Genomic DNA, 26065 nt, shown 5'->3' on the forward strand with positions numbered 1-26065 from the left:
GAATTGTAGTTTTGCCATAGGCATCCATTAGGACAGGGTAAGGGAACCTGCGGCCGTCCAGCTGTTGCAGAACTACAATTCCCATCATGCCTGGACAGGATACAGCTGGCGGGCAGAGGGTTCCCCGCCCTTATTAGGGATAAGACGTCAGCTACGTCATCACTAGACGTGTACAGCGGAAATGTGCACCATAGAGGAAGCTTCCTTAGTACAGCCAGGCTACTCGGCAACAACAGCGCCCTCTGCAGTCTCTCCCGAGTCGTGTGATCACCTGGAAAACGTCCGTGTGGAAACACAGCCTGTGACTAGGGTTCCGCCCCTCTCCAGGCTGGTTCACCCCTCCTTCCCAGCACGGTTGCTCTCCTCCCACCCATCAGTCGCCTCTTCGGGCCGATGTGTGCCATGGACGGGCTCGGCTCCGGGGGACGTCGGCCGAGGCTGCTCAGATGAAAGTGTTCCTCGGCTGGGTACTCACCTACGTGCTCTGCCTGGCCGTGGTGAAGAAGATGTGGAGCAGCCGGTACCTGAGGAGTCACCTGACTAGATCCCTGTATATGAACATGCTGAGCCAGAACCAGGCCCCTTACTGGGAGGTCAGCCACCAGGTGTGTGCCCGGGGGGAGGGGGGACAGGTGACTGCCGGCCATTGTGTCTATGGGACTGGCACTATACATGCCCTCCTTACATTGGGGGGATGGCCTCTTCTCCTAGTCAGTTTACTTGCATTGTCCCATGTGGAATTAGACATGAGACCCCCAGCAACCCTGAGAATTAGGGGGGGCTATACCCCATTCATTTATGTCTAGATGCACTGCAGCCTCCCACCAGAGGTGGCGCTGTTTTGGGGTGTATAATGGGGGAGCCCAGCTTTACCTAGCCCCTTTATGATTGGCGGGGGTCTTGGCGGTCTGAACCCCACTGATCACACATCTGCTAGGCCGTAGTGTTTAGAACAGGGATGGGGAACCTTCGGTCCTCCAGCTGTTGCAAAACTACAATTCCCATCATGCCTGGACAGCCAAAGCGAAGCTGGAGGGCCGAAGGTTTGCCTGGCTTAGGAGATCAACAATATGCTGCTTTTTAGACTAAACATTGCAGTTCAGGGGTATATCAGGGGTATAAGGACCTCATCTCCCCCCGTTGAAGTTTTCTTTTCAGTCACTTTTACTGATCTACCCCCAAATGGTCTTACGTCACCTCTCCCACTACATCTAGAATCCATCCTCTTTGTTTGCGTGCTCCCATTCATTGCTATAGCTGTGTATTATAAGCTATTAGGCTACAAGCCTGACTGGCCGAGCACAATACAGCGGAGGAGCTGATGTGAAGGCACGCAGGGGGCACATAGACATCACAGGCCTGAGTGACGTGTCCCTGTCATTGTTCATTAGCAGATTGAGGGACTTCCTCCTGTTCATTGTCTGGCAGAGCAGCGCCGGCTGTACACCGCGGGCATGCACTTCTCACCGTCAGGCCACAAGGGGCAGGAGCGACGGCTTCTGCTTGTTCTCTGTCACCTCCAGGCACATTTCTATTAGCATTCATTGTGTCTGTAATAGCTGCTCCACATTGCTTCCGTTTGCTCATTCCTTTATTGTGAACATGTTATATTTCGGTGAATCCAGTAACACTTAAGAATAGGACTCGATACTTAAACAGGATTCTGGGAAAAATATATTTATACCATTATTCACGCTTAATTGTACCGCACCCATTCCTGCCCTGGGCTCCTTGTCACCAGGCTGTCAGGATGTTCCATGCATTTGCATTGTATAGAAGATACCATGATTGTTTTTTACTAATATAAAGCGCAGTGACCTGGAGTGCAGGGTATTTTTGTTGTAGTGAAATTACCGGATATTTTCTATTACATATAGTGCTATATTATCACACTTTATGAAATCGATTCTCCAATTTAGACACTCGCTTGTGTGATCCCAGCGATCAGCTGAAACATGAAAGAAGTTCTCTATCCTGCAGCGCCACCACTGGAGATATAAAACATTACACATTAGTATGTTGTCTGTAGAGCAGGACAGGTAATCCAGACAGCTACTCTCCTTGTAAGAGCGCTATTAGAGGAGAACCCTAAGTGATAGGGCCAGGGATCAGCTTGTTCGTCGGCTGATCACGTGCTTTTGACACCTCGCCTTGTGTAATAGAGCATGTGCTGCGGGCGATTGACATAGGGGCCACAAGAATAATCCAACTATCATTTACACAACCCTATACCCACTTTATACTGAGCAGTGTAGCAGTAGTAAACAATCGCCAATCTAGGAGATCAGAGTTCATATCCGGCAGGGTTTAGGTTGTATACTTCATTTTCGCCGATAAACGATCACAAACAAGCACTTTTGGGAACAACCTGAAATCATTCACCATAACACACGGAACAATAGTCATTGGTTACGGTTCTAATTGTGATTGTTACTATGATTGTTTACTCCTCCCGGGTAGGTTCACACTACGGAATCCGCACAGAATAGCTCCTACGGATTCTCTCACTCGCACCCGTCACGGCGGTGTGCATATCCGCCGGCTCCATAGACACTGTTCTATGGGCGGGCAGACTCCGCTGTTTGCCAAAAGAATTGACATGTCTGTTCTTTCTGCGGAAGGCAGAATTCACCCGCCCATAGAATTGAATCTATGGGATGGGCGGAGATGTGCGCCGTCGTGAGCGGGTACAAGCAATGGAATCCTTTGGAACTTATCTGTGCGGATTCCGTAGTGTGAGCCCACCCTTACTCCCAACAAAAGAGAGAACGATGTGTATATTTAGTGAACGATTAACAATGATCTTATGGTCAGCTTAAAATATGTAATCAATGACACAAACAATTTTTTTAATCGTTGCCTGTATACACATGGAGACATTATTGTTTAAACAGATTTATATGGAAGAAAATAAAGTTTTATTCCCTGGTCGGGCAGCAGGCAGGGGCAGGGAGGTAGTAATTTGGGCAACTCCCCGCCCATGTGTAGTCACCACACTCTGCCTGTCAATCATCCCTTCCGAATGCGCTGACGGGCAGAGAGTGGTGACTACACATGGGTGAGGAGCCGCCCAGATGACTACCTCCCTGCCTCTGCCTGCTGCCAGATCGGGGAATAAAACTTCATTTTCTCCCGTATAAATCTGCTGCTGCAGCCGGTACTTGCCGCGGGCTGCCCAGCAGCTTTATACAGTGATGCAGGAAACAAAATCACCCCAATTGGGCTGATAGGTTCCTTTTAACACCACTACAACATCTGTTAAACCAGATAAATAATTTTGTTATTGATTACCCCTGTAATGCCGCCCATAGTGCTGCTTTCTATTCTATGCTTGCTAGCAGAAACCCTTTTAATAGATAGGTTCATATCATATTTTCTGTAAAACATCAAACATATCCGTCAAAAAAGTATATAGATGGTAGAAAAGTAGCCCCCGATATATTTGCTGCTCTGTAATATATTGTAGCTAGAGATGAGCAAACCGGGTTCGGGTTCGAGTCGATCCGAACCTGAACGTTCGGCATTTGATTAGCTGGGGCTGCTAAACTTGGATAAAGCTCTAAGGTTGTCTGGAAAACATGGATACAGCCAATGACTATATCCATGTTTTCCACATAGCCTTAGGGCTTTATCCAAGTTCAGCAGCCACCGCTAATCAAATGCCGAACGTTCGGGTTCGGATGGACTCGAGCATGCTCCAGGTTCACTCATCTCTAATTGTAGCCAATGTTTGTACAATAGAAGCTTGTGAGTAAGTAGATATCCTGTCATAGGTCTCTTGGTATGATTGGGTTGTCAGCAATCGTGTGGATTGGTGGTAGATGCAGATGTCATCCAATGTCAGAAAATATATATGTATAAAATCAGCAATGTTGCATGTTTTTGTCTGGACATCAGTCTTGTACTTCCCAGGTGACAGCGCGCTCTGCAGGATGATTGACAGGAAAAGAGGCCAGTTAGAAGCCTCTTTTCCTGTCAGTCATCCTACAGAGTGCGCTGACAGGCAGAAAGCAGTGACTAGTCGCATCCCAGATGTTTGCTTGATGATTTGTCAGCATTGCATCTCGCAGTGTAATTACGAAATGTTATGCCAGCATTAAAGGAAGCGAATGGCCACACAAACTTCCAGCAAATACTAACCCCTGCTGATTTATACTTGAATGAAACCCTGTTAACTTGTCCTGTCTTTCTTTACAGTGGTATTTATGTGACAAAGAGAAATTAAGTGAAGAGCTTCAACCAATATTCATCCAGAGCTTCCTGGATCAAGGGACCCAGACCTTCCTAAACAGGAGCATTGAAAAGTCCGGCTGGTTGTCTATACAGCTTTACCACTCTTTCATGTCCTCCGTCTTCAGTATGTTTATGTCCAGAACCTCCATCAATGGGTGAGATGATATGCTGCCTCCATATAAAAAGACTCTTCCAGTGTGGCCCATACGACTACGCCTGCTTGTTACAAACTCCTTTATACAGCCCTTACAAAGTGTAGTCCATAGGGGTATGTGATCTGCCGTAGTCACATTGTATGTACTGATGGCTATTGTGAGCACTAGATGTCCTTCTTATGACTGAAGAGCGATATGTCTGTAGGCGAGGAGACGTGTGTTTCTTGTGATGCCTTGTGATCTGAATGAAAAAGGTCCATTATGGGTTCTGTATAGATTATTATTTGACAGGTTTTTGACTATGAAGCAGAATCACATGATGCTTACAAAGCAGATGTATGATCGTGACTTATGTTGAAGTTGTATCCACGTCTGACCTTCTCTCCTTTGTCCTTAGACTCCTTGGAAGGGGGTCAATGTTTGTCTTTTCACCGGAGCAGTTCCAGAGACTCCTCAAAGTTGGCCCAGAATGGAAATCTCACAGACTATTGGACTTGGGTGCGGGAGATGGTGAAGTGACCAAAGTTATGAGTCCACATTTTGAGGAGATTTATGTCACAGAGATGTCTCAGACAATGATCTGGCAACTTCAGAAGAAAAAGTACAGGTATATTATTTTCCTTGTGTGCGTAAAATCAAAAAAAAAAATTTGACTATGATTTGTCGTGTGTGACATTTTTTCAGCAATAGGTAGCTGAGAGGTGAAACATCTATTAAAGGGTGTATCCCAAGATAGGCCACCACATCATTGACTGTCTATGGGACGTCAGAACATTGCTCGGCTATCTTGGGATAACCCCTTTACTAGAATGAAGGGACCCTAGGGCTGATCCCTGTTCTTCAGCTTTAGCTTGAAGATCTCTAGCCTAATGTGGACAGTGCACTCCAAGGCTTTTAGCAAAGATCAGACCGGCTTAATAACGATGGATGTGCTGTGTGCACTGGGAGTCTTTTCATAGAAGTTAATGCACTTGAAAGTGTATGGGGAGAAGATGGAGAAACTAAAACAGCAGTAATTTGTAGTGTCCCTTTAAACCACTCATTACTTCACAGAAGCTGTGATTCACCCAGTACCCAACAGTGTTTTTTTTGTTTTTTTAACCCCTAATAAAATGAGAACATGTTTTTTCATTTTTAGAGTACTTAATATTGATGAATGGCAGCGCACTGGCTTCCAGTACGATGTCATTAGCTGCTTAAACCTCCTTGATCGCTGCCACCAGCCCGTGACCTTACTGAAGGAGATGAGAAGTGTCCTTGAGCCAACACAAGGTCGGGTTATATTAGCCTTGGTCCTGCCATTTCACCCTTATGTGGAGAATGGTAAGTAGCCTCACTACGCCTGCTATGCTCATTGGGGTGGGAAGGTATTTTACATTCGGTGGAGAAGAGCAGGTAAAGTAAATATATTACCGAATCTTTTGCTCTGCTGCACCATTACCATCCAGTGTGATTGCTTGCTCTGTATTTAGAGAGATTATCCCAGAATTATAAGGGAGAACTAGATGGTTTGGGGGAAATTCGTCATCTGGGACCCATTGAAACAAGAACATAGGCCTCTTTTCCCTCTAGTAAATGAAGCTGTTGTATGCTTGCCGAGCCCCCGTCCATTCATTTCCTATAAGATAGGAAATGCCGTGATAGTGGGGGACACTGTGGACGCCTTGTTTGTGAATGGAAAATAATCCAACTGCATTGGCTAACGGGAGCAAATTCCAAGCGGGGAGCATTTTTTTCTGACACCTTTTTCTGGCGCGTAGGAAGAGCAAAACTTGGTAAAGATGGGAAATAAAATGGTATCAGCACAATGGCTCTGAGGCTTGGCTCCCATGAGTCTAAGGACATGTTCACATGATAATGTATCTGTCATGGATTAAATAATCCTCACCAGAAATCTGTTGCGTACCCTGGAATATTTATATGCTGTTGGTTCCATTGCAAATTAGCTCCAGTCAATGGGGTTACCCACATGTGACAGCTTTGTGCAGATTTTACATAAAAAAACGTATAGATCTGTGTCTGAAAAAAAACAAAACCTGCAATGTATCCATATTAAAGGGGTTATCCAGCGAAAATCTTTTTCTTTCAGACCAACTTGTGTCAGGAAGTTATATAGATTTGTAATTTACTTCTATTAAAAAAATCTCAAGTCTTCCCATACTTATTAGCTGCTGTATGTCATGCAGGAAATGTTTTATTTTCAGTCTGACACAGTGCTCTCTTCTGACATCTCAGGCCAAGACAGGAACTGTCCAGAGCAGGAGAGGGTTTTTTATGGGGATTCATAGAAAACTGAGGCAGAGTTCCTGTCTTGGCCAGAGATGTCAGCAGAGAGCACTGTGTCAGACTGAGTATAAAACAACATTTCTAGCATGACATACAGCAGCTAATAAGTATGAGAAGACATACAAATCTATATAGCTTTCTGACACCAGTTGATCTGAAAGAAAAAGATTTTCTCTGGATAACGCCTTTAAAGTGTTCCTATAACAAAAAAAAAAAAATTGACATGTCAAAATATTTTATCTGTTGGAGTTTTTTGAACCCTCGCAGTGATGAGGAGAATATTCCTCCTGTACAAATGACGTTCTGGACTTGCTTTCTCTAACAACATAAAACACTGGATTTTTAGTGATATCTAATTCTTCTGGCTCGTAAATCAGAATGAAAGAACATGACGGTTTGTGACATTTTATTAATAAAATATTTAAACTTAACATATTTTCTGATTGCGCTGTTTGGCCGTCATATTCAGGCCTTTTGAGGAGCTATTTCAGTTTTCAATGCAGATCGTGCGTGTTCTGGTAGATTCCATCATCCTCAATTACCTCATTCTGTTAAGAAGGAGTCGGATATTAGGGTTAGAATAAAAATTATAGTTCAGTGATGAGTACATTGGCTCTACTGTCACCATGAGCTGTGGCCTGTCAGATCAATAGGCAACCTTGTGATGGGTGGACATGCCAGGACCAGATGAGAGAGTGCTGCCATAGTGGTTGTCCAGAAGCTATTGCTCCCAACTACCTATGCACTTTTATCCTTTGCTGGAGTCTTCTTTTCACAGATATTTACTGTCAGAGAAGACAGGACACCCCAGTGCACTTAAAGGGCTTTTCTTGCCAAAGTAGACTGATGAGCTATCCACAGGATAGATCATCATTTACTGATCACCGGGGTGCCGTCACCCCAATATACACTTATTACGGGAAATGCTCATAAAGTACTTTTTTCCCTGCACTTACTACTGCATCAAGGCTTCACTTCCTGGATAAAATGGTGATGTCACGACCCGACTCCCAGAGCTGTGCGGGCTGTGGCTGCTGGAGAGAATGATGGCAGGGGGACACTGAAGGACACAGGGCACTGGAGGGACACTGAGCATCCCTCTGCCATCATCCTCTCCAGCAGCCACAGCCGCACAGCTCTGGGAGTCGGGTCGTGACATCACCATTTTATCCAGGAAGTGAAGCCTTGATGCAGTAGTAAGTGCAGGGAAAAAAGTACTTTACTTTACAGTATAACTTTTGGGGGGCAATGCAATATTTTAATAAACATTTTTGCCGGACTTCTCCTTTAAGCATAGTAGCAAATTTTTGGTGGAATCATTCATGCGAACAATCCCACAGACTATTTGTCTGGCCTTTTTTAATGGATGGGCTTAAAGGGGTACTCTGGCGAAAATCTTTTACAAATCAACTAGCTTCAGAAGGGTATATAGATTTGTAATTTACTACTGTTTAAAAATCTCAAGTCTACACATACGTATCAGCTGCTGTATGTCCTGCAGAAAATAGTGTTTTCTTTTCATTGTGTCACAGTGTTCTCTGCTGACATCTCTGTCCGAGACATTAACTGTCCAGAGCAGTAGCAACTCCCCATAGAAAACCTCTCCTGCTCTGGACAGTTCTTGTCTCGGACAGAGATGTCAGCAAAGAGCACTGTGTCAGTCTGAAAAGAAAACACCACTTCCTGTAGGACATACGGCAGCTGATAAGTACTGGAAGACTTAAAGGGAACCATATCAGCCCATATCAGTTTGGGCTGATATGGTTCCCTTGAGCATTGTATAAAGCACCTGGAGAGGCCCCGGCACGTACCGGCCACGGCCGCAGCAGGTGCTTTATAACGGAGAAAATGACTTTTGTTCCTTGGCTCGTGACTAGATACGAGCGGGGAAGTAGTCTCTGTGGGCGGCTCCCCGCTCGTACTAGTCACTGCGCTCTGCCTGTCAGCGTGCTCGGCAGGATGATTGACAGGCAGAAAGGCCAGTAACGGACCTCTCTGCCTGTCAGTCATCCCCTCTGAGCGCGCTGACAGGCAGAGCGCAGTGACTAGATACGAGCGGGGAGCCGCCCACCATGACTATTTCCCTGCTCGTATCTAGTCACGAGCCGGGGAATAAAAGTAATTTTCTCCGTTATAAAGCACCAGGGGCCGCTCCAGGTGCTTTATACAATGCTCAAGGGAACCATATCAGCCCAAAAGGGCTGATTGGTTCCTTTTAAGATTTTTAAATAGAAGTTAAAAATCTTTAAAACTTTTTGACAACAGTTGATTTGAAACATATTTTTCAAAAATATTTTTGCTGGAGTATCCCTTTAAGGAATGGTTTCACTCGCAAAGATTTATTTTTTTAAACAAAAAAAGCCTGAAATTGATGCAGAAGAAATGAGAAGGACGTTTCTTCCTGCTGGATCCACTTTTCACTTTGGTTGAGGAAAACTGCATTAGAAGCTACAGCGGCTTTTAAAATAACAAGGCAAAAATATTAAAGAGAACCTGTCATTAAAAGTAACTTTTGACTTGTCATCAGGCAGCCACTCCCGGCCACTTGATAATTCTGACAATGTAGCCTCATAGACATACATTGTAGGAATTAGCCAATCTCTCCCCGGCTATATATCGTAATTCCAGTGGATCTCAGCAGTGAGTCCTTCTGCTTTCAATAACTTCACTTACCTAAGGACATGATTCAAGTAATCCAACAGCATCCAGTTAGTGCAACCTTTATTGTGAAACCAAGTACTGAATACAACGTTTCAACCCACATGGGGTCTTTGTCAAGTATTCACTTTGTCGTATTTTGGACTTGGCTTCAAAATGAAGATTTAAAGATTGCACTAACTGGATGCTGCTGGACTACTTACTGTTAGGTGCAGAATCCCGCCAGCCTCCGTGTCATACTTGCAGTCTGTGGTATGCTCGCGCGCCTCCTCTCTCCGCTCAGAAGAATTGACATGTCCATTCTTTCGTCCGAAGAAAAGAGGCGTGCGAACCTCCTATAGACTGCCAATATGACAGAGGCTGGCGGGATTCTGCGGCAGAGAATTCCGCCAGTTTTACTCCATGTGAACTGGCCCACATTAAAGGAGAAGTTCAGTGAAAATTTTTTATTAAAGTATTGTATTGCCCCCCAAAAGTTATACAAATCACCAATATACACTTATTACAGGAAATGCTTATAAAGTGCTTTTTTTCCCTGCACTTACTACTACATTAAGGCTTCACTACCTGGATAAAATGGTGATGTCACGACCCAACTCCCAGAGCTGTACGGCCTGTGGCTGCTGTAGAGGAGGATGGCAGAGGGATGTTTAGTGTCCCTCCAGTGCCCTGTATCCCTCAGTGTCCCCCTGCCATCATCCTCTCCAGCAGCCACAGCCCGCACAGCTCTGGGAGTCGGGTCGTGACATCACCATTTTATCCAGGAAGTGAAGCCTTAATGCAGTAGTAAGTGCAGGGAAAAAAGCACTTTATGTGCATTTCCTGTAATAAGTGTATATTGGTTATTTGTATAACTTTGAGGGGCAAAACAATACTTTAATAAAAATTTTCACCGGACTTCTCCTTTAACATGATTGTGGACCTCCATCGCCCTCAACGTGCGATTAGATCTATTGGTGCTGGACATCTTTTATTTTTTGTTATATATAACATGTCAGTTTAATGACAGGTACTCTTTAAGCTGTGGTATATGGCCAACTGTTGTTCCCCTTGTTACTGTACCTGATAGTCTCCCTTATCTCCTGTTTCTGTGCCTATAGTCAGCCGTAAATGTAGCTGATATTTGTCCCTGTCCCCTGTTGCTGTATCTGATCTTTATTACTTTTAGTTTACCTAATAGTCACTACTGCTAGTGCATCTGATTGTCGCCATTGTTACTGTATGTGATGGTTTCTTCAGTTATAGTACGTAATTGTCATTCCTGTTAGTGTACGTGATTGCCGCCGCTGACTGTACGTGAAATTTGCTGCTAAACTTCTAAGCCCTATAACGTGCAAATAATACCAACATATAGTAAATGTGAATTAATATATTGACTATCTTTGTTATACACAGAGAATTTCAAACCTAGAAAAATGCAAATTTTTACATATTTTTTTTATGCATGGTACGTTGGGCTTGCCTATATTATTGTGTTATGCGTGATGATTTCATTGACTTACTTGTTTTTTCGTTTTCCGATCATATCTCTTCCGATACTCTGCTGCAATTGCGTGAAATACACTTCTTGTCCTGAAAGATTTCTGTAAAAAAAGAAGAAATATATAGTATTTTAGGCCACGATGTGTTCATTGTGGTTTGACATAGACCAAATTTGTCATCACTTACGTCGTCTCCTATTGTAAAACTGCGCTTGTTTCGTATATATTTCCAGATTCCACCTTTTGACTGCAAAATGTTAAGAATTTTGGTTAATAATTTGCTCCTAAACTTGTATGCTCCTAAACTTGTATGGAAACGGCACAAATTTTTTTTCAGTGGGTTGTTAGTATTAGGGCGGGTTCAGACTGAGGAATTCTCGCGGAAAATGTCCGCGGAGTTCCGTCAGCTGTCCGCCCGCACTGCCACGCGCTTTTCCGCCGGCTCCATGACACTACTTTAGGGGAATATAGCGGAATACGCCGGCCCATAGAATGGTGTCTATGGAGCCGGCGGAAAGGCGCCCAGATGTGCGGGCGGACAGCTGACGGAATTCCGCTGACATTTTCCGTGAGAATTCCTCAGTCTGAACCCGCCCTTAGGCCAGGTTTACGATGCATGATCCCTTGCGTATTATGGTGGGCCGTATCATGGTGGGGTGGCAAGTCCTAGCCCAACCACAGGTCTGATGACCTGAACTGACACCATCAAAGATCACTGTATAAAGTACAACTGTTTATCCTTATCGGTGTCTATTCCAATAAATAGATCTGAAAATTAAAGAACCTGTCCTATTTTGGGCTGGAATTCTGGCTTGGATTCCATCTTTTGTGCAAGTGATAAAATGTATCACTTCTCGAGCCATGAATAGACAAAATAATTATGTCCATGGGTACTGAGGAAATTCTAGCGGTCTTAGGGTGCCTTCACACGTACCGTATCGCTGTGTTTTTATCGCGTTTTTAACGCTGCATTTATAGTGCGTTTTTGGTGCGTTTTGTACATGCGCGTTTTGATTTTCACATGATTTTTCATGTGAAAATCAAACTCGCATGTAAAATTCGCACCAAAAACGCAGCGTTAAAAACGCAGCGATTACGGTACGTGTGAAGCTACCCTTAAGGTCCTTTTAAGTGACGATTAATGGCATGGCCTGGTTTGGGTGGCCAATTAAATGTATTCTACCAGCTGCACATTCTGTTGACGCAGTGAGATGTGCGGCCAATAGCAATAAATTTAAATGGCCACACAAACAATGTAGTGGTTGTTCATGTGGCCCAGCCATGTTATTAATCGTGCCTTCTAAAAGCACTGCAAACAAGTGCTGATCTCGTGAATGTAGAAAGTGGCTTGACAAAGGGCTCAAGGACTGTCCTTTCCTTCACAAGCACAACCAAACCAAACATATTTAAATCAGATGCACAATCAAAACTTTTGATGAGTCTTATCGGCACGTCATACATTTTACAAATGACCCTTTAAATTGCAGCTATAACTTTAAATCCACTTATAGGAAACCTGTCAGCAGTTTTTAGCGATCAAAACTGCTGACAATGCTGATCAGACGTCACTAAGGGAAGTGGATCCACATCTATGCTCCTGGACATGTAGCTTGCATGACCGAAAACGCTGCTGTTCAGTGTCCTGGCCACCACAGGTTTCTAGGAGGGGAAGTCTTGTCATCCTTGTCTTACTGAGCACCCTGGATTGAGAGCCTCCCAGTTATCGTTGACAGCTAAATGGGCTGCCGACCATAGGTGAGAGGCAGAGCTGGGGGACTCCTAATACCTCCTAGACGCAGGCAGTGGCCAGGACATAAAACCAGCAGTTTTCTAGGTCATGCAACCTGCATGTCCAAGAGCCCAGGTGTGGGTCAGCAGTTCTTAGAACTTGGCTATGGGCCCTATTCCACGGGACGATTATCGCTCGCATAATCGTTAACTATAAACAATCCAAACGACTGCTATTACGAAAGACCTGAAATCGTTCACCCATTTACATGAAAAGATAATCGTTACTTATCGTTCTTGCGGTCGTCTTGTTGTCTCTATTGCGTTCGTCACTACTGCGAACGACCGAACGACTTCTTATTCAATGCGAACGATTTGTGACTGAGCAACGATCAAAATAGGTTCAGGTCTTATTAAACGATCAACGATTTCTCGTTCGGTCGTTAGTCGTTAACTGCTATTCAAACGAACGATTATCGTTTAGATTCGAATGATTGAACGATAATCTGAACGATAATCGTCTGGTGGAATGATGGCCCTAAGTGACGTGAACCTAAAGCCTGGTATCAGGTAATGTCCAGCTGCTGCAGCTTTAGGTTTACAGAGCTATCCAGAAATAGATCTTCCTCTTGTGGTCCAAGATCTTTGCTTACTTCTATAAACTATGTTCATCCCTTTAGGTAATACTTCAATAAATTATATTGACATTTCTACAAACTATATTTGCCTCTTTAGGTAATACTCACTTCTCTTTATTTTCCTGAGTCACAGATATAATGGCACCAGTGACACTTATCCGATATCCACCTCTTAGAGATGGGGGCTGCTGCTCTGTCCTTTTTTCTACAGTTCTGTTATACACATTGCCTGTTGTGATAAAATACTAGCCTACTGCAAGCCCCCACCAGTGTTATGTATGCTCCGGTATCTTAGTAGATTTACCTTAATGAAGTAATAAGAAAAGACTGCTATACAATATAGAATAAGCAGTATACACAGGACTAGTAAAGCAGTGTTGGTAGGTGTGACAGTCACATCAGGTTTTTCTGCAATGGAAGAGAGATGGTGGGATTACTCATTTTCAAAGGTGTTTTCTCATAAATTATTTGTATGCCAGAAATCCTAAAATGCAAAATGCTGTAGATGTTTATAGCATACAGAATTTTTGCTTCTGTGTGCCCCCTTCATGCATTTGCTTATCTGTGCTACTGGGGACGGGCTGTGGACAGAATTAATGTAATGGCATTGGGCGGCCGCAAATGAGCGCTGGTCAGCAAGATCAGTGCTTATTTGTAGTGCCGTTCCTCGTGTTGTTTGTGCAGCCATGGATATATACATATCTGTGTTGTCAGTTTCCAAATTGCAAGGGGTGTATACTTACCATCTGCGCTGCTTGTGATCTGGCATCCCGCTCTACTGGCTCTCCCATCCTATAGCTTCAGGCCTCGCCTCCTCCGGCTGCCAATGATTTTGAAGGAGGCGGTGCCTGAAGATATAAAGCAGTGGCCAGAGGATGGGAGAGATGGATGCCGGATCACAAACCACGCAGAAGGTAAGTATGCACTGCTTGTGATCTGGAAACTGACAGCGCAGATCTAGGTATATCCGTGCTGCCAGTTTCTCTTTATCATTATTGGCCGCACATTCCCTGTTTACACAGAAAGATTTGCGGCCAATATCAGTAAATTTCGAAGCCTGCTCTAAAGAGACGATCAGCTAAGGATCGGTCCTCAGCTGATCGTTGTCACTTTTACCCAGGCCGGTAATTGGCCGAAGGAGTGTTTCTAGCAATGCTCCTGGCTGATAACCGTCCCATGTAAAGGCCCTCTAGTCTCCTACCCCCTATGCCAGTTGACAGTATAGTCCCTGTTTACCTGCCTGTTACTGATTCTTTCTCAGCAGATGTGTCAGAAAGAGATTTCTCTTGGCTGCCCTGCTGTGAACATGGCTGAAGGGAGGGAGCATGGGTGTCCTCCAGCACTCGGCTCATAAAGGGACATTACTATACATTCTGAACATCAGGGGGGTGCTATATTATGTAAATAAATTTAATGTGAGGACAACCCCTTTAACTCAGATGTCAGAAATTGCACCAGTTTGAGTTATGGTTAACCATTTACCATCATGTGATCTACACACAAGGTAGCGACTTTCTTCTTTCCTCCATCACATTCTCATAGCCATTGGATTTCCCTCTGCTTTCTAAGATTGCACAAAGCAGCAGCGGCTTATTGCCACAGTCTGTGATCCTTCTGTAGACATAGACTCACACTGATTGTGCAACTCGGTACATTCCTGTGATGACACCACAAGACTTCAGCTAGTTCCCAGCTATCAGTACATACATCTGATCCAGAATAATCATAATCTGATCCTTATCTGCGTTAGCCCTACATAAAAGGGAAAGGGAAATACTGCCTAGTAGCGGAGGGATCTTTCCATCAGATGGTCCTAATATCTTTGCCCTACCATTGTTAGGTCACAGCCAGTGCGTCACTTTACCTTGTATTGTTAGCGTTGTCCCTTGTCCTGTGATCTTGGACATGGTCTTGTTGGATATTGGGAAAGCAATGCCACACACATATATTCCACTGTCCTTAAGTTCTATGTTGTTGATAGTTATGTGGGTGTTACCAGCTGCCTTCCACACTGTTATTTTAGGTTTGCCTAGTGTTTCGTATGTAGAAGCAAGATAACGAAACCAGAAGATTTCCGCTTCACCAGTACAGTTGATGGTTTTATATTGGCATGATACATTGGCGCTTCCCTGATTCAATAACACTTCCAAATACTCAGCCTGGTTCACTGTCACCGAACAGCTCCTGACACCTAGAGAGCAAACACAATGCAACATTCAGTTTCCAAACCCTGTGTATTATTTTCATGTCAAATCCTAAGAAGGCCATAAACGCATCGGTAACTTTGGCCAATTCCACCATTAACCATGGATTGTTTCATTCATACATTTGGATGACGAGAAGTTTACTCTCTCATTGGTAAATTCCCAAGACTTTCACGTAATACATTGTCAGCATGGTTTGGTTTATCATATATTCCTAGGAAAATAAGGATGTTAGCTCTACTTTTATAGTCTTTTTTTACTTGGAATACGTTGTCTACCGTACATTGCACAGATGGCAGGTATATAACATGCCCCATTATTGGCAGGGCCATGCAGCATGTTCACACTAAGAAAGCCATTAACAAAAAGGATGATGCCGTTAGACCAGCAGCTATGGAAACTATTAGATTTTTAAGCCTCCTGCAGGATGAATTTGCAGAGTTGTTACTAGCAAAGGCTCAGCAAAAATCCTTCTTCCAGGGGCAGACCCGTTTTCTTGAGGGGGGTAAGCCTGGGAGACATCTTGCCAGAATAGTTCAGAATCAAGAACCTAAGAAATGTATAACCTTGTTGTCTGACAAGCAGGGAAAGCAGACTCACGATCCAGTTGAGATCCATGGTATTGTCCTACAACATTTTCAGGAGGTGTACAGGTCCGATAAACAGACGGATGAGGCTGAGATTAAAGCACTGTTAGAGGGTCTAGATATTCCTACCACGAATCCTGATCAAAAAATAATTCGGTGGAAGATCTTACACGCTCGCTGAACAGTTTTAGGGGTGGCTCATCGCCCTGAACAGATGGACTACCCTTTGAGTTATACAGAGAGTTTCATGATATTCTTCTTCCTAAGCTTTTGGAGACCTTTAAGGAATCTTGTAGGTTGGGCCTTCTCCCTCGCTCTATGCGTGAGGCTAGCATACTATTAATATCGAAAAAGAATAAAGATCTAACTAAAATTGATTCTTATCGTCCCATATCTTTACTAAATACTGATTGTAAAATCTTAGCTAAAGTTCCGGCTCAGAGACTTGCAGAGGTAGCGCCCAATATGATAGGAGCAGAACAGACGGGATTTGTCCCAGGCAGATTCATACAGGATAATATATCTAGAGTCTTTGCCAATCTGCAATTAGATGTGGGTGTCCCCCGCTCCATCCTGTCGATTGATGCCACTAAGGCCTTCGACAGGGTGGAGTGGGGGTTTCTCTGGACAGTCTTGGAGAGATTTGAGGTAGGCGAAAATTTTATTTTTTGGGTAAAATTGCTGTATTCCCTCCCTATGGTTAGAGTAATGATTAATAATGATCCATCTGAATGGTTTTCTCCCTCTCGAGGCACCAGACAGGGATGTCCTCTCTCCCCCCTTCTTTTTGTTTTTTATATAGAACCACTGGCCTCCCTTATAAGGTCGTCACAGCAATTTTTGGGGTTTGGGCTCAGAAGCAAAGAGGAAAAAATTTTATTATATGCCGATGATATCTTATTATTCATCAGGGGCGGAAGGGATGAAATTCAGAAGGCTATGGGGCTGGTGGACAGCTTTGGCTCTGTATCGGGCCTGGAAGTTAATTGGAGTAAGTCTGCCTTGCTCCCTCTCGAATCAGATGTCTCGTTTAGGGAACTTAATATTTTGGTGGTTCCTCCAGGGGGCTCATTCGAATATTTGGGTGTTCGGGTTTCTAGTAAGGTTGAGGACTTCCCTGGACTAAATTTACTCCCTTTACGAAACAGAATTAAGGGTAAGTTGGATTTTTGGTCACAATTAGCCATTTCTATGGCTGATCGGATGGCTTTAATTAAAATGGTGATTTTGCCACAAGTAATTTACTTTTTATACTCGAAAAACTAACTAGGATGCTGAACTACTTTATATGGAATGGTAAGCCCAGACTTAAATATAAAAACTGAACGGGTAGGCTGGAGGATGGAGGTTTTGGAGTGCCTGATTTTTTTATTTATTATTTGGCAATTGGGGTACAGGAGCTTAATAGGGGGAAGAGTTTTCCAATTCTAAGATATATTATGGATCACACTAAGTGGGGTTTTGATGATGCAATGGTGGGGGCAGACGCTGGTTTTGGTGGGTATAGAATTCTGACACAAGTTAATAAATACTGTAATGTTTGGAAGCACTTGAAAATAATATGTAATCATAAAGCACATTTTGAATTTTCGTCACTATGGGGCAATATTACTATTAAAGAATTTCTTAAAATTCCAGAGGCTGGGTTTTGGATAAATAAGGGTCTTAAGTGTATTAATCAGCTGGTAGTGGAGAGCACTCTGATCTCTTTTGAGGAGTGCAAAGAGCACTATAGGGTGAAGGTGCTTGATGCTTTTAAATGTTCTGGTGAGGATAGCTGGCCTGTTGAATCACATCCTTTTTTCGATTACTTAAGGTCACTCCCTGAGGGGAAGAAGGTAATGTCCAGAATTTACAGATATCTGGTTCGAGAGAGGAGCAATCCATATTTATCTAAGATGAGGGAAAAGTGGGCTCTAAGGATAGGTGAGATTGGTGATCTTCAATGGGAAGCGATGAGGCGGAATCTTAAATCAAGCTCTTTGAGCGCTTCTCATCGTCTGATCCTGGTGAAGATCGCCTATCGAGTGTACCTGTCTCCGGAGAGATTATACTTAATTCAGCCTAGGGAGGATTCCAAATGTCCAAAGTGTCAGCAAGAACATGCAGATTTTTTTCATCTTATCTGGGGTTGTCCGTCTATTCAGGTCTTTTGGAGTGATGTAATGAGCTATATGAAAAACGAAATGGGAGTGATGGTGGAAGAAGTTCCTTTTTCTATATTAATGGGGGCATATTCGGTAGAGACAGCGGATAGCAGGATTATTAATAAGCTTACAGCCCTGGCGAGGGTTCTTATTTCCCGGTATTGGATGGGAGTTTCCTCTCCGGTTCTCCGGGAATGGGTGCTCTTGGTGGGTAAAGTTTACAATTACGAAAAATGCATGGCTAGAAAGCAATACAGTAAATCGCTGGTCCGGTTCTATAAGATATGGGAGAAGTGGGAAAATAGAAGGTCCAATTGAGGATATGCATTAATTGTTATAAAAAAAAAAAAGGGGGGGGGGTTTGGCCTCCTCCTATTCCTTTTTCCTCCTAGGGGTGGGTTATAGATTTCTGCTTTTTTCTTTTCTTTTTTTATGAATAGTAGTAAGGGGATTTTAGTTTGTGTTATTGTAAAGATGTTTTACGGCATATTGATATGATATTGTTATTTATGCTTCACCTTTTGTATTCTCTGGATTTGCCATGATTGTGGCCCTTTTATATATTTGTTGTTTAGGTAAATGAAGAAAAATAAAGTATTAAAGTAAAAAAAAAAAGCCTCCTGCAGCCCCTTGAAACCATGGTTATTAGCACTTCAACTTTATTTGTAAGATTCAAAGAAGTAAGAATATCAGACTTCGTCTTGCACTTTCTCTGAAAATTCTGCTTGGAAAGACACGAAGTCACTGGAAAGCAGATGATTTAGGTCCTAGTGCAAAGTTTATTTTAATAATCATCCTATTGTTCTAGTCAGTTTTGCTTTCTAGAACTAAAAAAAATTAAAATGGAGAAATGGTTGAAGCAGAAGTTTTTTTTACTGCTGGCCAATGGCATGCTATAGTGAGAGCCACACTGATGCTTCTCTTACTGGATTGCTTTATCTGCACAGTATAAAGCCATTTCAGCTCCACTACTTGCCCCTGTGACTGTCCATATCCTACAGCTAAGCTGCTGTTTTGTGGTCCTGGACCATCACTGCACCAGTCATGTGGGCAAGCAGCCCAACCATTGTGCCAATAAAGCCATCTGGTAAGAGGAGCATCAGCACCGCTGTTTTACTGTAACACATTACTGGCGAAAAAAGAAAAAAAATCTGCTTTATAATGGACCTGCCAACAGGAAAGCAGCTCTTTTTTTTTTATTAATAATTGAATTAGGCATAAGTGCCCAGGGGGTGTTCCCTAGTGCTGTAAAAGCCCAGGCAAGTCCAGCTTACAGCTAACATCCTCTGGTTAAGGCGAATCCCAGCACTCAGTACTTCTGAAGAACTTTGAGGGTTATTGTAGAATCACATATCACATTGTTCAGATATAATCTATATTGTGATATGTGATTCTACATTAAACTTCAAGGTTCTTCAGAAGTCCTGAGTGCTGGGATTTGGCTTCGCTTGATGTGTATGGAAGTTACATAGTTAATAAGGTTGAAAAAAGACACAAGTCCATCAAGTTCAACCAAGGAGGGGATAGATACAGGGAAGGTGGAGGGGTGATAGGTTCTATACATATGCATTTATATTATTTTCCTCCACGCACACCACCAAGTCCATGGAGTGCCATTATCTCTATTCTCCACATCCTTTTTTTCACTGCCTCTGTACCCACTTGAATCCACCTTCTCTAAATGACAGCCACTGGTGGCTGTCATCTGGACCCCACATCGGCACTATGGGGCATAGGGATAGATAAGTATACTTTGTTCAATATGTTCCCGCACACCCCTGCCTTCCTGTTTCTTTTTTTTTTATTTCATGGAACTTCTCTTTCAAGTAAAAAAGGTATGTATGGACTACTGATAATTAGACACATCTAGCCAGGGGTCTGTTTTCCTGCTCCCACCTGCGGCAGCTCAGCTTTGCCTGTCCAGCTATTATGGGAATTGTAGTTTTGCAACAGTGGGAGTGCCAAGGGTTCCCCATCCTTGGGTCGAAGGGAAACTAACAGCAGGTTTCTACATACAAAAGGTTCAAACGAAAAACACTACAACACCATAACAGTAGATTTTATGTATGGAAACTGCTGTTAGTTTCCCTTTTAATCCAGGAACTCTGTAGACAGACTTGCTACTGTCTTGTTCCTCATGTTGGGGGGGGGGATTGTAACATTCAGGCTCAACTGAAGTGGACAAATAATTATACACTTTAAAAACCAGGTTATGGAGAACTTTCATTGTACCCAATAGAGAGGGCAAACTAAGTTAGAGCTTATTAACACATTAATATATTTGCTAAAATAAGTCACGGCAAGACGCTTGTGTTTCCATGGCTGTACTCTGCAGGGCTCCAGACTAAAAAATTTACCTAGGAGCCATTGGCTCCTAACCTGAAAAATTTAGGCGCCAAATAGAATATTTGGTCGCCAACATTTTAAAACATGTAAAATTAATGTTATGTTAAATGGGACTTACTGTGTGCAGAGGCCACGGCATCCTCCTCCTTTAGATTCTCTCTTTTCTTAGTTTGAAAACGTTCAACATGGAAACTTGCAACTTGACAACCATATACAGTCTGACTCAGTACTTCAGCTTTTAATGAGGCTTACTCTTCTGAACTTGAACTTAAAAGCTTGCAACTTGACAACAATATACAGTCCACTAGAATGTGTGAGGTGGTCTACAAGTCAGGTTCTGAGTCAGTGTATATACATACAGACACTGAGGGAAGTGGTACTGTGCAGTGTATATACATACAGACACTGAGGGAAGTGGTACTGTGCAGTGTATATACATACAGACACTGAGGGAAGTGGTACTGTGCAGTCTATACATACTGACACTGAGGGAAGTGGTACTGTGCAGTGTTTATACACACACACTGAGGGAAGTGGTACTGTGCAGTGTATACTAGGGCTGGGCGATATAAACGATATGCCAAAATATCGTCATCAATTCGGTTGACCATATAGATTTTTGGCATATCGTCATATCGCGATATACCACGGAGCGGTAGTGAATAAGCTTCTCACTTACCGCTCTGTGGTACCGCGCTGCAGGGCCTTCCGTTCACGCATCGTCAGCGCGCTGATGCGTGTGACGTCAGGTCTCCCAGTGCATGCTGGGAAGAAGACGCGGCCCGTCTCGCCTCGCGGACTCCATCAGCCAGCCCTGCAGGAAAGGTAAGTAGCAGAGGGGTCGGGGGCGGCAGATGGCTTGGCATGGGGCTGATGATGGCCCTGGCTGGGGGGACATGATGGCTGGCACATGAAATGGCTGGAAAACTGAGAGGGGAGATGACTGGCACTGGGGGGGGGGGGGGGGGCTGATGACTGGCAACGGGGGGCTGATGACTGGCAAGGCGGGTGATAACTGGCACAAGGGAGGGCTGATGACTGGCACAAGGGAGGGCTGATGACTGGCACAGGATGGGCTGATGGCACAGGGGAAGGCTGATGACTGGCAAGGGGGGCTGATGACTGGCAAGGGGGGCTGATGACTGGCGCAAGGGGGGCTGATGGCACAGGGGAGGGCTGATCACTGGCACAGGGTGGGCTGATGGCACAGGGGAAGGCTGATGACTGGCAAGGGGGGTGATAACTGGCACAAAGGGGGCTGAAGGCATAGGGGAGGGCTGATCACTGGCACAGGGGAAGGCTGATGACTTGCAAGGGGGGGTGAGTATACACACAAAAAATTTTTTTTATATATCGTGATATATCGTTATATCGTGCATGCATCAAATTATATCGTGATATAAATTTTAGGCCATATCGCCCAGCCCTAGTGTATACATACTGACACTGAGGGAAGTGGTACTGTGCAGTGTATACATACTGACACTGAGGGAAGTGGTACTGTGCAGTGTATATACACACACACTGAGGGAAGAGGTACTGTGCAGTGTATACATACTGACACTGAGGGAAGTGGTACTGTGCAGTGTATATACAGACACAGAGGGAAGTGGTACTGTGCAGTGTATACATACACACACACACTGAGGGAAGTGGTACTGTGCAGTGTATACATACAGACACTGAGGGAAGTGGTACTGTGCAGTCTATACATACTGACACTGAGGGAAGTGGTACTGTGCAGTGTATACATACACACACACTGAGGGAAGTGGTACTGTGCAGTGTATATACAGACACTGAGGGAAGTGGTACTGTGCAGTCTATACATACCCCCGCACCCCACACGCACTGACTACCGCACCTGGCCGCCATCACAACAGACACTACCAATCAGCCGCCCAGGCCGCGGTCCCCCCACACAGATTAGTGGCCGGCTGCCACCCCTGCCGTCCCTCCGGTTGTACTCACACACACTATCCACAAATTGGTGCCGCTGGGGTGCACTTGAAGAACCGCCGGGTGAGGAGAGGCGGGAGAGATGCGCAGGAGGAGTGTGGCGCCTCTGCGGCCGTCCGTCCAATGAATGACGGACGTGCTGGATGACGTCACTGGAGAAGCGTGTCCCCGCACACGTCATCCAGCACGTCCGTCATTCATTGGACGGACGGCCGCAGAGGCGCCACGTGCTTCGGTGCAGCGTGCGGAAGTCCTTAAAGAGACAGCCGCCGCCGGGGCCAGTCGCAAATGGCGCCCAGATTAATAAATCTGGGCGCCATTTGCAAGATATCAGTCGCATTGGCGACCATTTTGGTCGCCATCTGGAGCCCTGCTCTGTGAATACACCCCTCGATATCTGCAGCAGGGACCACTTGGCTTGTGTGAGATTTCCCAACCTGATCAGGAGTCATATATAACAGTATCTGTCCCCAATGCAATATCTATAGCGGAGCCCTCACCTGCCATGTGCCACTTATAAGACTGGTACCTCTATGGCAGAGGGGCCTCTACAGCTCAGGTAGCAGTAAGGTCTAAAGCTGTACCAGTTCACCTGTCTTTGCTATATGGAACCACTGAGCTTGCAGCCTCTACTCTCTAAAATCTCCAGTACTTTTACACAATACTTCTTAATCTGACTTCTGTTCCCAACATACACAGTACATACATACAGTAGCTGAACTGTTATTGCTTCAAAATACACTTTGCTGCTTATATCATTAAACATCCCCTCTTACTAGAAGCTCCAGGCTATCTCCAACAACTGATTTGAATATCACAAGTTACCTTTAACCCCAAAGTTTGTACGAGAGCTGGGTGCACTAATGTCCTATGGCTGTGCCAGTGTGCCAAAGATCCTTCATATAGAACCATAGTATACATTGCACTTACCAGTATAGTGATAATATATAAGGATGAAATGAAGAAAAATGCATCCTCCTAAGCTGCCTGTGTCCATTTCTTGTCTCGGCTCATTACTTCTGAAAGGGGAACTGGCTGTGATAGCCGTCCGTGTTGGAGATCTCATGTAGAGGTTGTGACACTTCCTGGTAACAGTCTTTGCTGTTTGATATGCTTCGCTATAAATCGTATTGCTTTAACTCTGCTGTTGTGTTTTGGTCCCTTTTATTGTGAAAAGAACACTTAAGTGGTAATTGTTGTTTTAAGCAACTTCCCGTCATGTGATAGCCATTCTTATCATATTTGTAAATCTCTTCATTAACCAAAAATGACCCTAGAAAAATAGCTCTAAAGTCTTGACCACTAGGTGTCTCCCTTCCTTCCAATCTGCCCTCTGTTGTCAGTGAAAATCTGTCTGTAGTAACTGCTAGGTCAGGACACATTACAGGAAGTGGGTATGGAGATTACCATGCACCATGTGCAAAAGAGAGCCTTGAAGGGGTAGTTCACCAAAAATGTCTTGCTTTCAAATCAACTGGTGCCAGAAAGTTCCAGAGATTTACTTCTATTAAAAATATCTCAAGTCTTCCAGTACTTATCAGCTGCTTTATACCCTACAGGAAGTGGAATTCTTTCCTGTTTTTAGAGCAGGAAAGGTTTTCTATGGGGATTTGTTCCTGACATGGAGGTGGCAGCAAAACACCCCTTCCTGCAAAACATACAGCAGCTGATAAATACTGGAAGACTTAAACATTTTTTAATAAAATAGAATTCTTTTGTGATATACCCCTTTAAGGTGGCCATACACCTTCAAATAGCTGTCGGCTAACAGTTATCTTTCCTACCACTCTCAGTGCACCCCTCCGCCCTGGCCAGCCCCTTCTAAGGAATACTAGTTAGGCACAGCCCAGTGAAAGGCATAGACTGGAGTATGTCACCACTTTTTCACTAGGAAATCTGGAATCTCCATGGATTGTCAGTAAGGCTAGGCAAAATTCAAGGGTATGATGGACACTGGCAGTGTACTCCAAAAGACAAGATCCTGTTTGCATATTGGTACTAAACTGGTGCTCTCCTCCAGCTTCCAAAAATCTCTAGATAAGTTCCCAAAAAAAACTTTTTTTTTTAAATGCGGTTTATACCCATTAGATCCTGCCATTTTGGGGTACACTGCCAGTGCTTATCATACTCCTTGTCTTTGCCTATCAATAGATTTATTGGCTATATGAGTAATCAAACACAAGACGTTGAAGTGGATATGTTTAGCCTGGACTGTTGATTGTATGTTGTATAATCCTAAGCTATTTAGTATGTATCTGGCAGCCTGACACAACATAAATGCTAATACACTCCTGTCCTGTATACCAATAGGAGGCAAATGGGAGAAGCCATCGGAAATCATGGAAGTAAACGGATCCATATGGGAGGAACAAGTGAACAGCCTGGCTGCCGTCTTCCAGGAAGCAGGGTTTGTCGTTGAGGCGTTTACCAGACTCCCCTATTTATGTGAAGGTGATATGTACAATGACTATTATGTTTTGGACGATGCGGTTTTCATTCTCCGGCCGGTGTAGGAAACTCGACGTCCTTATCTCACTTGGACCAGAAGAAAAGTTTGCCCAAGGCGAATCAATAATCCTCGAGGCCAAAATCTACTTGTATCTCCTACAGGGCCATGTTTATATGACTGATATATAACTATATATGTGAGTGTCTATGTGTTTGTACATGTACAGAATCTCCAATAGGAATCTTTTTTTAATTGACTCAACTGTGCTACCTTTTTCCAGCAAAAGTGAACATATTTTTATGTGACAGAACAACCGTCCGCTGCATCAATCAAATGTTGTTATATACGTTGTTCCTTGTGAGAATTCAATGTCTACTACGAGAAACCAACTCTTGCAATAAAAATCTATAACATGAGATGTCAGAATCTTGTGAGAAAACCCTGTACGATCTACATGCCAAAAGCACATGTTTTTTTAATCATGTCAATAAAGCGTCCAAAGACTATTGTTTGTTCTCTTATTTTTATGGCTGGGTTAATAAATTATGGTGATATAGGGTTAATATATTAAGATGATCGAACACAATTAGACTAGTAATGGCAGAATTAGTCAAATGGATTGTTAAAATATATATATAATGGGGTTGCTTTTGTCTAATAGACAGCGCCACTCAGTCTGTGTTTGGTATTGCAACTAAGTTCAATTGAAGTGAACGGACCTAGTATTACCACACTAGGGGAGGTGGGGTGCTGTTTTTGGAAGAAAGTAGCCATATACTTGGATCCCGGAAAACTAAACCGTTTTGGATTCAACCTTTCCAAACAGCGTTACTGCAGAAAATGTATCAATTATACACAATAGTCCCCTATGACAGTGAACAATTTGCATTTCATAAGAATTAACACTGATGCCTATTCAGATCATATAACATGTGAAATATATATATATATATATATATATATATATATATATATATATATATATATATTTCCATAAATTCTACTTTATTTATAATTCAATAAAATCCATAATATAGTAAACATGATTAGAGAGGTGTAAAAAGTGTGAGCCTATAAACAGAAAAGACCAGCATAGCCCCCACACCAATATACAAGTATACCAAGTTGCAGTGTAAACTATTGCACTTGGCATTCTATGTATAACAAATAAAAATAAAAAAAATACTCCTCACA

At 43.6% G+C, this 26065-nt stretch overlaps 2 protein-coding genes across 3 annotated transcripts; one reads left to right on the top strand and one right to left on the bottom strand.

The window, feature by feature from the left end:
• Positions 1 to 296: 296 nt before the first annotated feature.
• Positions 297 to 25377, top strand: METTL9 (methyltransferase 9, His-X-His N1(pi)-histidine). Of its 2 annotated transcripts, none has more exons than XM_069981977.1 (5): positions 297 to 593; positions 4198 to 4388; positions 4786 to 4995; positions 5527 to 5711; positions 24733 to 25377. In XM_069981977.1, exons 1-5 carry the CDS (start codon positions 447 to 449, stop codon positions 24933 to 24935), a joined length of 936 nt encoding a protein of 311 aa, XP_069838078.1. In that variant the 5' UTR covers positions 297 to 446; the 3' UTR covers positions 24936 to 25377. The 2 variants fall into 2 exon arrangements, with proteins under 2 accessions (XP_069838078.1, XP_069838077.1); XM_069981976.1 differs by having other exon boundaries at positions 301 to 605.
• Positions 7095 to 23611, bottom strand: IGSF6 (immunoglobulin superfamily member 6). Its single transcript, XM_069981978.1, has 6 exons — positions 23353 to 23611; positions 15044 to 15370; positions 13484 to 13587; positions 11001 to 11060; positions 10835 to 10915; positions 7095 to 7222 (listed from the first exon to the last, which is right to left on the bottom strand). The coding sequence occupies exons 1-6, from the start codon at positions 23486 to 23488 to the stop codon at positions 7169 to 7171; spliced, it is 762 nt and encodes a 253-aa protein (XP_069838079.1). The 5' UTR covers positions 23489 to 23611; the 3' UTR covers positions 7095 to 7168.
• Positions 25378 to 26065: the final 688 nt, after the last annotated feature.

Source organism: Dendropsophus ebraccatus, chromosome 9 (assembly GCF_027789765.1).
Source record: "Dendropsophus ebraccatus isolate aDenEbr1 chromosome 9, aDenEbr1.pat, whole genome shotgun sequence".
Classification (NCBI taxonomy): Eukaryota; Metazoa; Chordata; class Amphibia; order Anura; family Hylidae; genus Dendropsophus; species Dendropsophus ebraccatus.

Bases quoted from the DNA above. Each gene is read 5' to 3' on its own strand.
- IGSF6 (XM_069981978.1), bottom strand. From the start codon at position 23,488: ATGAGATCTCCAACACGGACGGCTATCACAGCCAGTTCCCCTTTCAGA. The intron at 15,371-23,352 runs GTAAGTGCAATG...TTTGCTCTCTAG, and splicing joins TATATATTATCACTATACTG to GTGTCAGGAGCTGTTCGGTG. The intron at 11,061-13,483 runs GTAAATCTACTA...AACATTTTGCAG, and splicing joins TTTCTTATTACTTCATTAAG to TCAAAAGGTGGAATCTGGAA.
- METTL9 (XM_069981976.1), top strand. From the start codon at position 447: ATGAAAGTGTTCCTCGGCTGGGTACTCACCTACGTGCTCTGCCTGGCC. The intron at 4,389-4,785 runs GTGAGATGATAT...CTTTGTCCTTAG, and splicing joins TCCAGAACCTCCATCAATGG to ACTCCTTGGAAGGGGGTCAA. The intron at 4,996-5,526 runs GTATATTATTTT...TTTCATTTTTAG, and splicing joins CTTCAGAAGAAAAAGTACAG to AGTACTTAATATTGATGAAT.